Source organism: Ambystoma mexicanum, chromosome 10 (genome assembly GCF_040938575.1).
Source record: "Ambystoma mexicanum isolate Mex_15411 chromosome 10, UKY_AmexF1_1, whole genome shotgun sequence".
NCBI classification, from domain to species: Eukaryota; Metazoa; Chordata; class Amphibia; order Caudata; family Ambystomatidae; genus Ambystoma; species Ambystoma mexicanum.
Genome location: NC_090932.1, coordinates 1,396,951,722 through 1,396,967,954, shown reverse-complemented (window position 1 = coordinate 1,396,967,954; position 16,233 = coordinate 1,396,951,722). Strand labels below are relative to the sequence as shown.

Below are 16,233 nucleotides of genomic sequence, written 5' to 3'. Positions count from 1 at the left end.
CTGTGTTGCACGTGTATGTGGTGATGCATGCATGTATGTTTGTGGCTGGATCCATCGCCTGAATATGGAAACATATTTGGGGGGCCCCCTCACCCTTCACTGTGCATTGTTTGATGTATACACTCACCTCCATCGGATGAAGTGGCCACACCATGCTCCATGTCTCCAACTCCCTCTACCGATTCCACACCAATTGTGGAGGCGCAGGTCTCCTCCCACTCCCGGAGTTTCAGAGGGGAAACGGTGCCACCTCCTGTGCCCATTGCCAGCTTGCGATTCACTGACAGTATGTTTCTGACACGGACCCGGAGGTCGTCCCACCTCTTACGGCAGTCCTTGACTGTGCGGGTGGTGGTGCCCAACGCACTGACTGTGGGCAACCTCTGCCTACATGTCCTTTTTCTTGAGGAGGGTCTCCCGCCGCATGTCATTGCTGAAGACTACATTGGCATTTGCCGCAAGTGTCTCAGTGAGCATGATCAGCTCCTCATTGCTGAATTTTTCTTTTTCACAGCCTTGGGCATCTTTGGGCTATACGGGATGAATTTGTGTTAGAGTTTCCTGGAAAGAGGTCCTGGATGCAGAGGATGGCAATGGATTGTGTTTTTAAAGATGGCCGCCGTGCTCTTTCCCGTTCCTGTGCGATGACGCTATTTCCGGTTCCGCTTTTTAATGGTGACCGCTAATAGCAGTGACCACTAATGGCGGTGACTGCAATTTGATTCTAGCGTGAGGGCGGAGGTGCTATTAGCACTTTGGTCGAAGCCATTAAGGGACTTTTTGGGGACTTTCATGGCATGGCAGTAGGGTCATTACCGGCATGGCGCTATGCTCGTGTCCGCATACTCGTAATGGTACGCAATTAGCGCCCTCTTGCGAGGGCGGAAACGCTAATGGCACCATGCCGGTAAATGCCGTTTTTTACTGCACAACGTATAATGAGGCCCACAGTCTTCTTGATCTTTTCTTTCCTAGACGCCCATTACTTGCCAAAAGTTTCTAATTAACAATTTAAATGTAATGTTAAGAGATGATAACACATGATTTATTTTCTGAGAAAGATGACATTCCATGAAAATAATATATATTCAGAATTAACAATGGGTTTAACATTATGTAACAGTGGACAATTTCTCAAACAAGGCACATTTATTGTATTAGTCCTCTTTTCGATATATAGTTTCCTTGTTGCCTTCTACTTTTGCTGCAAATCTTGCCAAAGTGAAAAGGTAATCGCTGAGCCTGTGGAAATCAATAATAATTGAGGTTAAGCAGAGAGCAATAATAGGCTTTAAGAGTTGTAAAAAACAGATATTGTAGAGTATTTCCACATCACAAGAAACATTGTTTTCCCCTCATCAGCGGAACACAAGAGTTGTAGACCATATTTTGAGTTGCTTCCTTTCCCTCTTCACACCCTTGCAAAGCATGTGCAACTAACCAGATGGAGGATCATATTACACGTGCAATGTATAAACCATTCGGAATTAGCATAAGTGTTTGCTAAACTGCACAGGGATTTTCTGGCTTCAGCCTCCTAGTTTTTCATGCATTAAACTCTGTTATCAATAACATTAAAGGGGAAACAGAGGATCATGAACGGGGTCAAGGATCAATCTCGTTTGCTTTTCTCAGTCTCCATGAGTGCCATCTGTATGCGGTTTGGTCTACACTTTTCCCTTTTTTCTGAAGGATCAAGATTGGTTTTCATATGGTTGAGCACCTTTGTAATGACATAACATGGAGACCCTTAACAGTGTTGGATAATGCTGTTCCATTCATTTATAAACCAAAGCATGTATCCTTGAAAATCTCCATACTGTCAGACAAGGGTGTTGAACCTTGCATGTTTACTGCTACCGTAGGCATTGAAATAAAGGCTAGACTCTGGTACATGTTGCAAAGGTCATGCAGAACTAATGAAACGGCTTTACAATTATGGTTTGGAAGATTATCACTAGACCCCCTTTCGAGCGACTGCACTCGCAAGGCTTTAAATCACATAGGGCGACATTTTGTAAACGTTTGGGGGATGGAAGTAGGGAAGACTGATGCTTTTTGTCAAAGTCTGAAGTGGTAGGTGGCCGTGCACCCACAGCTTAACCCAAACCATCCCCAACTAGGCTAAGCCCGTCAGGCTCCCACTTCAAACGAAAACCCACCTGCTAATTGGACTCCGAGTAACTTGGTCAGACCCATTAAATGACACTCCGAAAAGGCAGAGTGCCAAACCACACACTCGGAAATGAGAGTTTTCCCTTGTAGTGTTTCAGGGATCAGAAAGCGTTTAGAACTGTGCTTTTTTGAGAAGTTTAACACAGGCAGAAAGACCTTGCCAGGAAGAAGCCAGTATTGGGAGGTCCTGAGTAGTGTTTTTTACACGCCCTAACCACCAATACACACCCCTCAATGGTGCAAATTGTATAGACAAAGATACTTAAGGGTTCTGGCCATGTGCTGCTTTGATGGTGAAGAGGTTTTCTCCTAGTGACACCTGCACATCAAAGTCTGAATTTCAGAGTAGAGGCTGCACCTTTCAAGTCAAACACTGAAAGGGTACATTGGGAGGCCCTCCAGAACATTTCACATGCAAGAGCTGGCTACAGCCAGTCCAACCTGCCGCTAACTTTTCATTGACCTTTTCTAAATTTGGGCTGACATGGAAACCTCACGCTTGTTGAATGTGTGGGCATAACTGTTAGGGAGAATTCTCAAGTATGGCTAATTTTGCTTACCTAGTGAGTCCCCCAGCAGCTTTGCTGGATTTCTAGGATTTATTCTTTCCACCTGGTAAGAGTGTGAGCCCTTTTTCCCACTTTTACATGTGTTTTGCTGTGTGTGTTTAACATTTTTGTGTTCATAGACTGTGGAGCCTCACCTACTCCACAGTCATAATCTTGTTACTGTGTGTTATACAGCACCTTCAGTGCAGGGACACAGGGTTGTCTTTTAGTCTTCCCAACTCATCTCCATTTTTCTGGGACTGACTACTGTCTCCCAGGAGATGTAAAGTTGCCATTAACTTTACTAGTCTTTTAAAATCAACAGACCCAGTACAAACCATCTTACATAGAGTACTGGAAAGGGTTAATACTTATCCCTTTTTGTCCGTCTCTCTTGGAGCATTGTTTTGCTCCCTTTCCATTAAGACTTGGCTGGTGGCAGTGGTAACTACCCTATTTTTCCTACCGCGGTTATCTTAAATAAGCATGGTATAGTTTTAGGCTATCTTGGTAGCCTCGAACTTAAACCCGCTTGACCATATTGGTTTTAATATTGTTCCGGCTGGGTTTAGTCACCATTTCTTTTTGGAAAAGTATTTCCTGTGTTAGTCTCTATGCGCCAAACCAGGTTTGGTTCCTTTGTTCAGTCTTTCGCGGGTTTCTGCACAGAAGCCCTCCTTTAGGCGCATGAAAGTCTGGGTAGGCAGGATGTGAGGGAAGGGTTTTAGGAACCCTGCCACGGGTTCCCTTGGTAATGCAGGTCGTACTCCTGTTTGATTGGCTGGGTGACTGTCCCCGCCAGGACAGCCACCCTGCTGTGTGATTGACAGCCAGGCTGTGTGAATGGGGGAAAACTGCATAAAAAGCAGGTCTTTGGGTCTGGAAAAGCAGAGTCGCTACTGGAACGCGAGAACTGAAGAGGAGCTGACGTAAGAGGACCCCTACCACGACTGAACCACCCAGTGAAGCCCTGCTGCAGGTCTGAATCTTCAGACTCCAACGACAGAGAGGATCTTCCAAGAATCTTCTTCCCTTGAGCTGGTGGGACCAACCAGTTCGCCCAAACTCCAAGCCAGGACCCCCTCTTCTGGTCGAATTCGCTATACAGAGCTACAGTGGGCCGGATAGCCAGGAAGGTCGGACCCCGCTTGGGTTTTAAGGAGCGCACCTTTTATTTGTGGCCTTGCCCTGCTGCTGGTTTCTTCCCTGGGTGGTATAGGACCCTCCAGTCTTCCTACTTCGTGTCAGTCTGACAGTTGCTTCAGGAACCGTGAGCCTGCTGGAACTACCAGGAACGTCTGCCGCAGCTACCGCTTCTTCTCCATTTAAGGTACTGTCCAACATCCGGTTGTTCGTTTCGTCCAGCCGCCGTGGAAAGGTATGGAACCTTCGCCAATCCGAGGGCTTGTCCTTCTCTTCTCTTTAAACTAACTTTTCTGCTGATCAACTGCATTCTGAACCCTTGGCAAAGACTTAACCGTGAACTACCCTGAACTGTGTAATCTTGAGCAAATGATTTGTCCTATAGACTTTGGCCCTAAGCCTATTTGACTTGATTCTATCACTTTAGTTCCTCTTTCTACATTGCCCTGCCTACTTACCTGTTGGTCCTGTTCCATTTCTACCTAACTTTGTCTTTCCCTCCCTTTTTAATTAACTGAGTGTCATTTTGCTCCCACTTCATTTTGTGAGCTTAACTTGTCTGGAAATTATTGGGAGTGGTGTGGTGTATTAAGAGTGTGATTTTTTTAACTGCTTTACTTTTGTGAAATGTTATACAACTGAAGAGTAAATAAATGTATATTCTTTTACTTGAAAACCATGAGTCAGTGTTTGTTTGAATCATAGTAACTGCTGTCCTTTGTGTAACTGTTTGATACGGCTGACTTGCTCTTGAGATAAGTCTGGCTGCTCAGCCATTGCTACCACTTTACTGTGTAGTACAGGCTTGTACCAAAGGTGATTGTGTGCTGCCACTATAGTCCTAATTGTGTATAGTGTTCCCAAAGGGTACTGCATATAATTATTCCTAATAATAACCTCTTCTCTACTGCCAACTACATTCTTTCCCCTGCCTGGTTACTGCCACCCAAGGGTACCATCTGATTCACAATGCCTGCCACTCGCATTGAGAGCGAGACCATCTACCCGCTTCACGGTGAATACTATCACTCCCATGCCTGCCTGTGACTTCCCATACCGCAGTGCTGTAAGCCTGCTGCACATTGACTAGACTGCTCGTAGTACCAGTGACCCCCGTGTTGTGCTGTGCAGTGCTCACTGTATCCAGTTGTCAAATATGCTGTACCCGAGTCATCACTCTTAACCTATTGAATACCTCTATGTGTCTACCGCGAATATCCTAAACTTATTAAGGCACCCCTAATGTTAAGTCAGTGAATAACGCTCCCAACAGTGCCTTAACCTCCTGCACGAATCCCACGGTCACTAGCTACAGTTGGTTGTTGCACCGCCTAGGCCATTTTTGCCAAACTTGTATTCGACGTTGCGTCCGGTTGTACCGATATCCATCACCGGGTCTCCAGTTTGCCATTTCAATGGCTAGCCCTTTTTCCCATGCCTCACGCCAGTTGAAATACTAATTTGTTAATTCATTCTTATATACACCCCTTCCCACTGGTGACACAAGTAACTACTAGTGACTTGTGAATGTAACACATTTCCACCACGTACATGAGTCCTGTTGTATTTCATATGACTGTGTGCTCATTATGCTCCTATGCCAGACTTATGTATGCATTTTTATGTTGTTAGCACTCTCTCATGTTAGGCCCATTATTTACCGAATTACACACTTTACTTGTGCAGTGTCCGATACTTTTGACTGCATGCTTAGTATCACATGCTAGTATCACATCGCCTAGGTTTGCTGGAGTCCTGGACGGCATGATAGTGATCACGTCTGCCTAACCTTAGTGTGCTTTTTAATTCATGCTAGCATTTTCCTATGCCTGGCTGATATCATATCCTTTTGCAAACCAAGTAAGAGGGCGCTCCTATACTAGGCCCTCTTTGCTCTTGACTATATGTCCCCCGACCCAACAGGCCACTCGCGAGACCCACACTCTACATATCGCACCATCGTACCAGATGGGACCTGCACCCTGAAACGAGGCTTCACATTACCAAGGACAACCTCAATCTACAGATCCACTAGTGCCTAGATCCAGAGCACATAGAACACAGCACATGTCTGACGGTAGTCTCCCAACCAGGTAGCAACCAAGACTAACCAAAGAAAATTACTTCAAAGTTGTGGAAATGGCATGGAACCATACAAACATTCCGGATTGCCTTATTCGGGCTAGCTTTCCATACTGTTAAACCCCAATCAAGCAGGCTTAATTGCAGATAGCAATAACTTCATTAATATGAGATAAGACCCACCAATCCAAACTCAAAACAGTCTTGCTCAAGCTTGATTCTAAGAAGGTTTTTGATACCTGAAGCTGGTTCCGGAGAGATTTGGTTTCAGGTGGAGTATGATTAGAAGGATGCAAGACAAATACCAGAATCCCAGGGACAGAGCCAGGATTAATTATGTTCTATCAGTTTGTGTTTCATGGTCACTTCATAGATTTGAGTAAGGTAACATAACTGCTCCCTTTGTGTTGTTTCATGGGAGACACATTGTTGTACATTACCTTGTTGATTGTGATCACAAGACCTGTTCCACTTTAGGTTCTAGACCTCTTGCAGCATACCAGTCTTTGTATTGACGGAGAAAATAGCTTGAACTCGGGTAGGCCCTCACTTATTGATTTGTAAGCCAACTTTAAGGTTAGTGAATGGACTCTAATGGGGTACTTCCAGTTTCAACACTAACTTTTGCTCTTTGGTATCCAGCAGACCCCTTACCAACATAGTATAAAAGATATAGGGGGCAGCCCCCTTAAAAGGGCCTCATGTGTGCTATCTATATGGAATTGTTGAATCGAAAATCCAGCGGGAGTGCGAGGCATTTACAGGCTTGTGAGAAAGATGCTGGAGTTCAATTAGATGAGCAAGGACGGTGCTTAATGGAAGAGGTGTATTACAAACATGTATACAAATAGTATAGTCCTCAGACACTCGCCATAGGATATTTACGATTAAAAGTGAAATGTTCTTAAGGGTGAGGGGATCTTTTATCCATGTATGGTGGTATGTCCAACCCTTAGGGGCTTTTGGCTACGGGAATTGCTTCCAATTTAACAGACCTATATCTGATTCTGAAGTTATCGACAGCGTCAAAGTGCTGTATTGCCAGGCTACAGAGGAAGTCTGATTCACCTACGAAAATCGCGGAAGTGTGGATTTTGCTTATAACGGAACGCCTCACATACTTTAGGGAGCAGCAACAACATTTTACAGTATTTGGTCACTATTTCTAAACGAGGGAGCAAAAGACTGTCATAATCTTATGTGCTCTACTATTAAATTAAATTTGAGGTGGTTGAATTTATAGAACTGTGTTTTGGAGATTTTTTTCACAAGGGAGGTTGGGGTGGAGGACAGAGGGAGTATGCTTATGTTTCGCAATTTATCTATAAACTGTTTCCATAACGCAGGCTTTCTTTGCCATTGGTTACTAATATACTTCATTGTTCTGCCTTGTCAGATCATATTGCATGGTTTACTGCATTTATTTCCTTGTTGGATTGTAGGATTATTTTCAGAGGCCACAAGAAAATAAACGTTGGCCACTTACAAACAAAAAGAAAGGTTAATTAACAAAAACAAAGTAAGTTAACATTTTCCTTGGCCAGCATCTTTTACTGTGCCACATTTTCACAATAGGATACATTCATGATGGTGCTGGTAACAGATATCACAGGGGAGTAGTGCATGCGAGTCTCAGACGGTTTTACCTGTTTAGATATCTGGCCACATGTGGATCAGCTTCTCTCTGTTGTACGATGGGAACCACACTTGAGAAAGAAGAAATATATAGCAGTTACTTTAGTTCTATACATAGTTTTAAATGTTCTATTAACACATCCTGACCATTTTGCCTCTGAAGTAAACGTATTCAGTTCTTTAAGTTGGACGGGGCGGAGCGGAGCCCAGCAAGCCTCCAAAACCTGCTCCCGGGCCGGTTCTTGATCAGCACTCCCCTAAAAGGGATTTGGCTGTATTTTTTCCTGTGGGCCGTTGAAGCTGTATCTGTGTGTAGTGTGTTCCAATTAGAAGCTATGCGCATTTAGAAAATATGAGCAGGCGACCTCTGCTAACAATCAGCCTGTGCCTGAATGCTGAAACTGTCCAAAGGAGTATATATGGCTAGTGATTTGCAAAAATATCACTGCTAGGGCGAGTCTTTTGACAAATGAAATGCGCACAAAGCAGCTCAAGGGCTTTACATGTGCATTAAATTATGGTCTTTCCTATTTTCCCCAGGTTTACTTTAATTTTATGCAAAGCAGCAGGCCTCCCACGAGGTTCCATCTTAGGCCGCTCACTCAGAGAGGCCACCTGTATACCTGCTAGTGCAGTGTGTTTTGTACACGAACTGGGCTGATCCCAGACAGAAGGCTCTTCTTCCCAGGCAATATGTTGCATCACCTCCCAATCCTCTGAGGCCAATAGCAAAATCCTCTCCCCTCGCCTCCCCAGCAGACAAGGCACAGCAGAAAGCAGTATGTCTGTCTTAAACAGTGGCTCATTCGATTAACAATTGTTTTCTACAAGACTTTACATTTCGGTGATAACTGCCAGTGTGGCATTTATTATGCTAAGGGCACACACAAAGCGCCAGCGAGCTACCCAAATCTGTGTCTTCTGACAATTTCGATAGAGAGTTTGCTGGCTTGTGGAGTTTGTTTTCCCAGGTCCTCGGAAAATGGGTACGCTGACAACCTCAAGCCCTCACTGCTAAATAGGCTCTATTTCTAATTCTGCAATAGAGGGACTGTGCTGTGTCAGTCCCAGTCCCAATCTATGCCCAGATGTCCTTGCACATTGCAGTAACAGCAAGAGACATCCATTGGCTATGTAGCTTGCCTTATGTATTACAAATAATAAAAGCATTGCGTGGAGATTCATTTGATAGCTAAACAAATCCTCATCTGTTGCTTCCGACATAAGGACATATTTCTACTTCAGACAATAGAGGTGTCAGAGATGGCACTTCTCTCTATCTGGGTTGTCCTAAAGACCAATGCACATTCCAAAACAAACTCAGCACTGATACTACTCAACCTCTCTGCAGTGTTCCACACAGTCAGCCACAAAATCATCAAGAGACTGGAAGAAATAGGGATCATCGACACACCGCTGCTCTAGATTAAATCTTTCTTATCTGAAAGAATAGAAACAGTATGGATAAAACCATTCAAATTCGAGGCGCGGGACACCACCTGTGGAGTACAACGAGGATCCTCCCTATCCCCACTAGATGACTCCACTAATCAACCTCACAAAAAGGCACGGTCTCCCCTGCTACAACTACGCAGATGACACCCAAATCATCTACAAAATTGAAGAATTACAAGAGGACTACGCCAACAGCATATACCTCAGAATGTCAGATTATCTATTGAAGAATCTGCAACACATACAGAACGCAGCGGCCAGACTTCTTCTCAAACTCTTACAAAGGGAACATATCACTCCAGCGCTAAATAAATGATACATTGGCTGCCAGTCAAAAAACAAATCACAGAGGATCAAACAAACAAACAGGCCAATCCATGGCCAAGGAGCAGAATTCTTACCAAAAATAAATCACCATTTACTAGCCGACTAGAACACTCAGATGCAGCAACATCATCCACCTGGAACCAAAACCATACACAAGGAAAAAACTTGGTGGATCAGCATTCTCTTGCCTAGCTGCAAAAAAAAAAAAAGAACTACGAAACATGAAGGCTCAGCCAAAATTCTGAAACCGCCTAAAAACCTGGCTCTTCAACTCAGAACTGGATCAAAACGAATGAGCAACACCCGCACCCCACGGAATGGACACACAAATGGCAAGACGGAGGACTAGACCAGACCACAACAAATGCAGGCAAGTAGAGAGACCTCCGAATGGGAGGGAGAACCAGGTGCACCTGCTCCCATTGAGGGCCCTGCTGGAAACTAACGAGAGATATAGGAAGGTCCTAAGTTGAACCACAGACAGAAGGCATTAGAATTGAAGGGGAAAGAGTGGCAACCGAATAGATAAACCACGGGGTCCAGGGAACTCATGGGCACAACGAAGTACCCCCTCCCCCCAAGGGGCCCAGAGAAGCGATGGTGGCTGCACACCAGGATATGCCAGGGGACAAAGCATTGTAGACATCCATTAGTCTGAACACACGGGAGCAGGGGGGGTGGAGGAGGCATCACCACTAAATAGCCCTGCTAACAACCAACAAGTCTGCACAGAATATAGGAGGGAGACCCCCTAGCACACCACAATGCATGACACTGGCAAGGACATGTGCAACAGTTGACCAAAACTGAGGGGGTACGATAAGGACCCACCACTAACCAACCCCACTAAAAAAAAAAAACTCATCCCCTGCTTACACCTCTCAAACTCTAAACAAAACACAACCATACTTATACAGCACAATAAACAGCACACACTTTACTACACCGCAGCAACGAAACAAACCACAAATAGCCTCACACAACAGCACATGAGGACTACAGACATAACATTCACACCAACGCTCAGCAAACAGTGTAAACCAAACTGAAGCTGCCAACAGCATATCACAGCTCTTTTTCGCTTTTTTCCTGCTCAGCCCTACTAACTTATCTTACCCTCTTGCTTTTCAGATCCAGCAGAGTGCCAGGGTACTACTCAGGTGGTGATAGTTGCGGTATAAATATCCTTTAACATAACATAACATAATATAGCCAAATATATACTCCATAAAAAAAGCAATCATAAAACCGCTGCAAAAACATTTTATTCCAGTTAGCAAATCACGATCAGATTCATTTTGCCCCACTTTCAGTAAGAGGATGTTTTCAGACCAAATGTGCAAAAATACCTGTGGCAAACTATTTCTACCAACTACAGCTGGGAAGATATGTGTTCAGGTGCCAGAATTGCAGCCTGGTCTCCAGTTCTGGCTGTACCACTTACTCAAAGTGTGTGTCTCGGGACAAATCATTTTAGATCACTGTGCCTTACCTGCGAAAATTAGATGTCCCTAGGAGTGTTCAGCTCACACTGCCCATTACTCCGAAAAAGCCTCACTCATAATATTGCACTATACATAATACCAGTGACCATTCATATACTGGACATAACGAAGATCTTGTCTCTTGGCTTACTTCTGGCAACTTCTTTTAATGTAACTTCCTATGATCTTCTCGAGTATCGCACTCATTCTGTGGCGTCATTTTCTGTGGTGTTACGGATGCCCTTTCATACGCACATGTTTTGCTGCCCACAGTCCTGGAAATCATAGGTTCGGTCCAGCCCACATTGGTGCCGTTTGTGCCTGCTCCCCTTTCTTATAGATGATCACAGAAAGAGTTGAATTGTTTATATACTGACTGAGAGAGCAATTTATTTACAAACCGAACCAGAGAGGTGTATTTACAGTGCGCTGAATGGATGTAAATAGAAGCACCCAGACCATATTGAGTGACCCAAAATACATATTTGCAGGGTCTCATGATGTATTGTTTGGGGCAGATGGCTGCTGCCGAAGCTGGCTGCCCCTGAAGGCCATGCCCATCTCTATTTAGCTCATGCAGGGCACTTATCAAACGCCCACTTGTTAGAGCCTCCTCTCGAATTCTCATTCTACGTATTGATGCCCTTTATTGCTTAAACAGTCAGGCAGACTACACCTAATCCTCAGAGGACGAGGACAAGGGCAGATGGCAAAAGTACCTGTATTCTAAAGTCTGGTCCCTGTGTGTCCAGACGTTTTGTGTGGGGGGGTAGTTGTCATCCACTGAGCCCATGAGTGCTCCTAAGGTAACTGCATAATAATCCAAACAAAGATTTGAAGCATATTTGATAATTTCAAGAAGTAATGTCAGTAGACGTAACAGAAAGGGCAGAGGTGATGGCAAAAGTACCTGTATTCTAAAGTCTGGTCCCTGTGTGTCCAGACGTTTTGTGTGGGGGGGTAGTTGTCATCCACTGAGCCCATGAGTGCTCCTAAGGTAACTGCATAATAATCCAAACAAAGATTTGAAGCATATTTGATAATTTCAAGAAGTAATGTCAGTAGACGTAACAGAAAGGGCAGAGGTGATGGGCAGAAAACACACAAACAGTGTAAATGATAAATTAGGAACATATTTGACCCCATAGAGGCAAAAAAATTAAACTGCACCTTGTACGGATATTCAAGAGAGTTATTTATTGGTTCACCTTCTTGTCACTTCATCGAGCACCGACTTCAGGCATCGTTTTTTAGTGTGCACGAGTTTAGGCATGGGTATTTGGTGAGAAGTGGTGCTGGTGTTTTCAGAACCGTTTGCTGGACCTTGTTCTGCAGACGAGTTCAATGACTCAAAGGGTATGTTTCAATATCCACAACTTGGGGGGGGGGGGTCTATTTTGCAAAAGCTATCTCTGGGTCGCTGCTCTTTTGCATCTCAACAGGTTCCAGTTGGAGCAGCAAATCGTACTTTAATTTCATGAATTTCTATCCGCTGCATCCGCATTAAAGTGTTGTGAGGTGCGATATCGGCGTATTATTAACATGTCAAATTCCCTTGGGTTTCATGAGGCCATGCAGTGTTACATCTTTCCACAGATAACACAAGTAACAATTGTTTGTGGTGCCTGACAGGGTAGCTAAGGGGCAAGCAAGCAAGACAGCGCAGGGCAACACAGTTTGGGATCCTGGTGCCACGCATGGTCTCTGGTAATTAGCAAGTTACCAAAGATGTATGTATTATTAATTCTCTCAATGTGCTCTATGAACTACTGTGAATCCAGTTCTGGCATACAGTTTGGTTTCTTCCATTCACTTTCTCAAAGGCTTACTGGTTTCGGCTCCAGCTTTTTCATGCTCTATCTCTTTGCAATTGCACACTTGTCAGCTCTGCTGCTGAAGCAAGTTATTAAGCCCCTTCATGTTTTCCTATGTCAGGATATCTCTCAGTGGCTCCTCAGGCTATTCAGTGTCCCTCTTTTGCCTTGCTCTCTGGTCCCTTCCGAACGGAGCCCGGTGTTCTCCGGTTCTAGCAGGGTTTTGGTTCTTATAGCAGAGATTACATGGCCCTCGTTCGGCCTCTTCGCCGGGCCCCAGCCCCACCCCCAGCGAATAACCCGGTCGGGCCAGGTTACTGCCTGACCCAACTCGCGCCCGACTCCCGGATGGGTTTAGACGGCTCGAGAGCGCCTGAGCACCACGACGAAAAAGTAGTCGCTGGGCGCACCAGTTTGAGTTTTGTTATTTGTTCCAACAGTTACACAGTCTTCAAATCAATGCTGCCGAAGAAACATGTGCTGGGTGTAAGAAACGATACAGGAAGCAGGGAACCAGAGCATCCCTGCCTGCGGCCCCCTGATCACGGATCGTCGCCACACCAGGCCTCAGGGATGGAGCCTCCTGCCGGCCCCGAAACATCGACCCAATGGCGTCACAACTTAACGTGATGACGTGGAATGTGAGGGGGATGGGCTCGTATCTCAGGCGGAACTGCATACAATCTTACCTCCGAAGGAAGAAAGTCTCAATTGCGATGTTACAAGAGACCCACCTCACAGAAGACGCCATGGCCAAATTAGTGGACCGATGGGATGGGACCGCAAGGGGCTCCCCCTACTCCAAATACAAAAGGGGTGTGTTCACATGGGTAAACCCGAACGTCCCCTTCCAACTACAGGGATGCGAGTCTGATAAAGAAGGACGATTTGTGATCATATGGGACACTATTGAGCAGATTCCGATTTGCTTAGTTAACTCATATTTCCCATACCATGGGATACCATCGCACCTCAGAACGATTAGTGCAAAGTTAGCACACCACCGAAGCAGAACTTTTATATGGGGTGGAGACTTCAATTGTGTTATGGATTTGCTATGGACAGAAATACCACCTCCCCAAACAAGGAACCCAGCAACATGCGCCCTGGCAGAAACACTAGAGCAACTCAACTTGGTGGGCATATGGAGGGAACAACATCCCACTGATAAGGTCTTTCCTATGAGTCCACACAAGAATTGATTACTTATTTATTGATAGAGAACAAATACCATTGGCAGAAACCTCAGTGTACTTAGGTAGATCGGTTTCCGACCATTCCCCACTGATCATGCAATGGCAGTTTAAAGGGCCCAGACCCCAAATCCCCATGTGGAGGATGCCTGTCGCAGCCCTCGAGGACCCAGAGTTCAGAGAGGACCTCGCTGAAAAACTATAAGAATATATCGACATCAACAAGGGCTCGGTATCTTCCTGGAGCACGTTGTGGGAAGCCATGAAGGTGGTGGCTAGAGTTGAGATAATATCGAAAGCTGGTGGTACCCGCAGGCAACTAAAGGCATCCCTTGAGGCACAGGAACTGGAGATATCACGCCTGGAATCTACCTCCAACATCACTCCAGAGGTTGAACTGAAGCTGAAAGAGCTCCGCGAGAATTGCCAATCCTCTGGGGGCAGATTAGAGAAATTCGACTACGCTACATACACTACCAGGTCCCACAAAGAATCGGACATACCTGGTAGATTGTTGGCTTGGCTGTGCAGGTGAGAGCACCCCAAGCATCTTCCAACGGAGATACTGGACGAGGAAGGGTCATCTCACAGGACACAGATAGAAATTAACGAGGCATTCGCTAAATTCTACTCCAAGTTGTATACTCACGATACACACATTCCTAACGATGAAATCATAGATACACTGGAAGAGATGGGCCTCCCCAAGATAATCAATGAACAGAGAGACGAACTAGAGATGGAGATCACGGCCGAAGATGTGAAAGGAGCAATCAGATCGCTCGCCAGCAGCAAGGCCCCCGGAAGTGACGGCCTTCCATCTGAGTTCTATAAAACATATGAATCTACACTCACCCCAATCCTACACAAAGTTTATCAAGAGGCCTACGTAAATGGGGTCCTACCCAACACCATGAAGGAGACAATCGTTATTCCCATGCTCAAGCCACACAAACCACCCACCGATTGTGACTCCTATCGCCCCCTGGCCATGCTAAATTACGACAGTAAGATTCTCACCTCCATACTAGCTGGTAGACTCGCCAGAGTGCTGGGGTCCATAATACACGAAGACCAAAACGGTTTTGTTCCCGGACGCAACACCACAGCTAATTTAAGAAGGCTTCAACACATTATGGCAGAAACTTATGAGAACGATGAAGATCTAGCGGTACTTTCACTTGATGCTATCAAGGCCTTCGACGATCTACTGGGAGTGGCTTATTGAGGTACTGAGAGGATTTGGGTTTGGCGAGGGCTTCATTAGATGGATCTCGGTACAACACCCCAACGACGAGAGTAAAGACAGGCAGAATTGTATCCGAATCTTGGAAAATACAGAGGGGCACAAGACAGGGATGCCCACTCTCGCCTATGTTATATATACTGGGCCTGGAGCCGATTGCCATATACTTCAGGCAACAATTTTTCGACGCTGGCATCAAGGTGGGCAATGTCTATAACATAATTTCGTTATACGCAGATGATGTCCTTTTATACTTAAAAGACCCCAGGGCCAACACACCAATCACACTAGAGGTACTAGACAACTACGCGAAATATTCTGGGATACAATTCAGCAGACATAAATCTTCAGCATTTCCCTTGGCCGGTCTGAGAGGCCTAGCAGAGACTGATCTCCCAACTATGGGGATAAAGTGGCAACTTGACAAGTTCTGGTACCTAGGAATTAACGTGAGCCACACTCCGATGCTCACACACGAACACAACACGGAAACTGCAATAACCGGCCTTCGCCGATCCATGAAATTCTGGTCCAAACTCCCACTGGCAATGGTAGGTAGAGCAGCGATTGTCAAGATAATTCTCCCCCGGTTCCTATATTTCTTTGTGAACATTTGCCACTACGTTAGACCACCCTTCTTCAGAAAGCTAGAGGCACTCATAAGGGACTTTCTGTGGGGACCTCACAAGCACAAACTGTCTTTGGCTACCCTATCCCTCCCACACAATGAGGGAGGAATAAAACTTCCGGATCTTCAGCTGTACTACCTAGCGGCACAGCTTAGCCACATCACGAAGTGGCTCTCGGATGAATCGTCGGCCGAGCTGGGACTCCTGAGGCAATCTTCTACTAAATTAACACCCAAGGAAACCCTATGGAACCCTCTCCGACAATCCCCTGATGCCCCCTTGGTCGTTGAACTTGGTAGGCATATATGGGCCAGAACCTGCTACATCAGGCAGGTGAAACACCCGTACTCCCCAGACAATCCCATTTTGGTCGACGTGTGCAAATCAGAGACAGACCTACCCACAGCAAGAAGATGGAAAGAAGCTGGCATCTACACATGGGGGAATGTGTTTGAAGAGGGAGAATTTAGAGACTTTGAGACACTACAGGCCAATGAGGGGC

At 45.4% G+C, this 16,233-nt stretch overlaps 1 protein-coding gene across 1 annotated transcript in view; it reads right to left on the bottom strand.

The window, feature by feature from the left end:
• Positions 1–1,023: 1,023 nt before the first annotated feature.
• MMAB (metabolism of cobalamin associated B) overlaps positions 1,024–16,233 on the bottom strand; it is a 198,485-nt gene continuing 183,275 nt past the window's right edge. Inside the window, exons 8-9 of the mRNA XM_069619415.1 lie at positions 7,595–7,654; positions 1,024–1,242 (exon numbers count right to left, since the gene is read on the bottom strand). Coding sequence (XP_069475516.1) covers positions 1,158–1,242; positions 7,595–7,654 — 145 coding nt within the window. The 3' untranslated portion in view covers positions 1,024–1,157. The remainder of the gene's footprint in view (positions 1,243–7,594; positions 7,655–16,233) is intronic.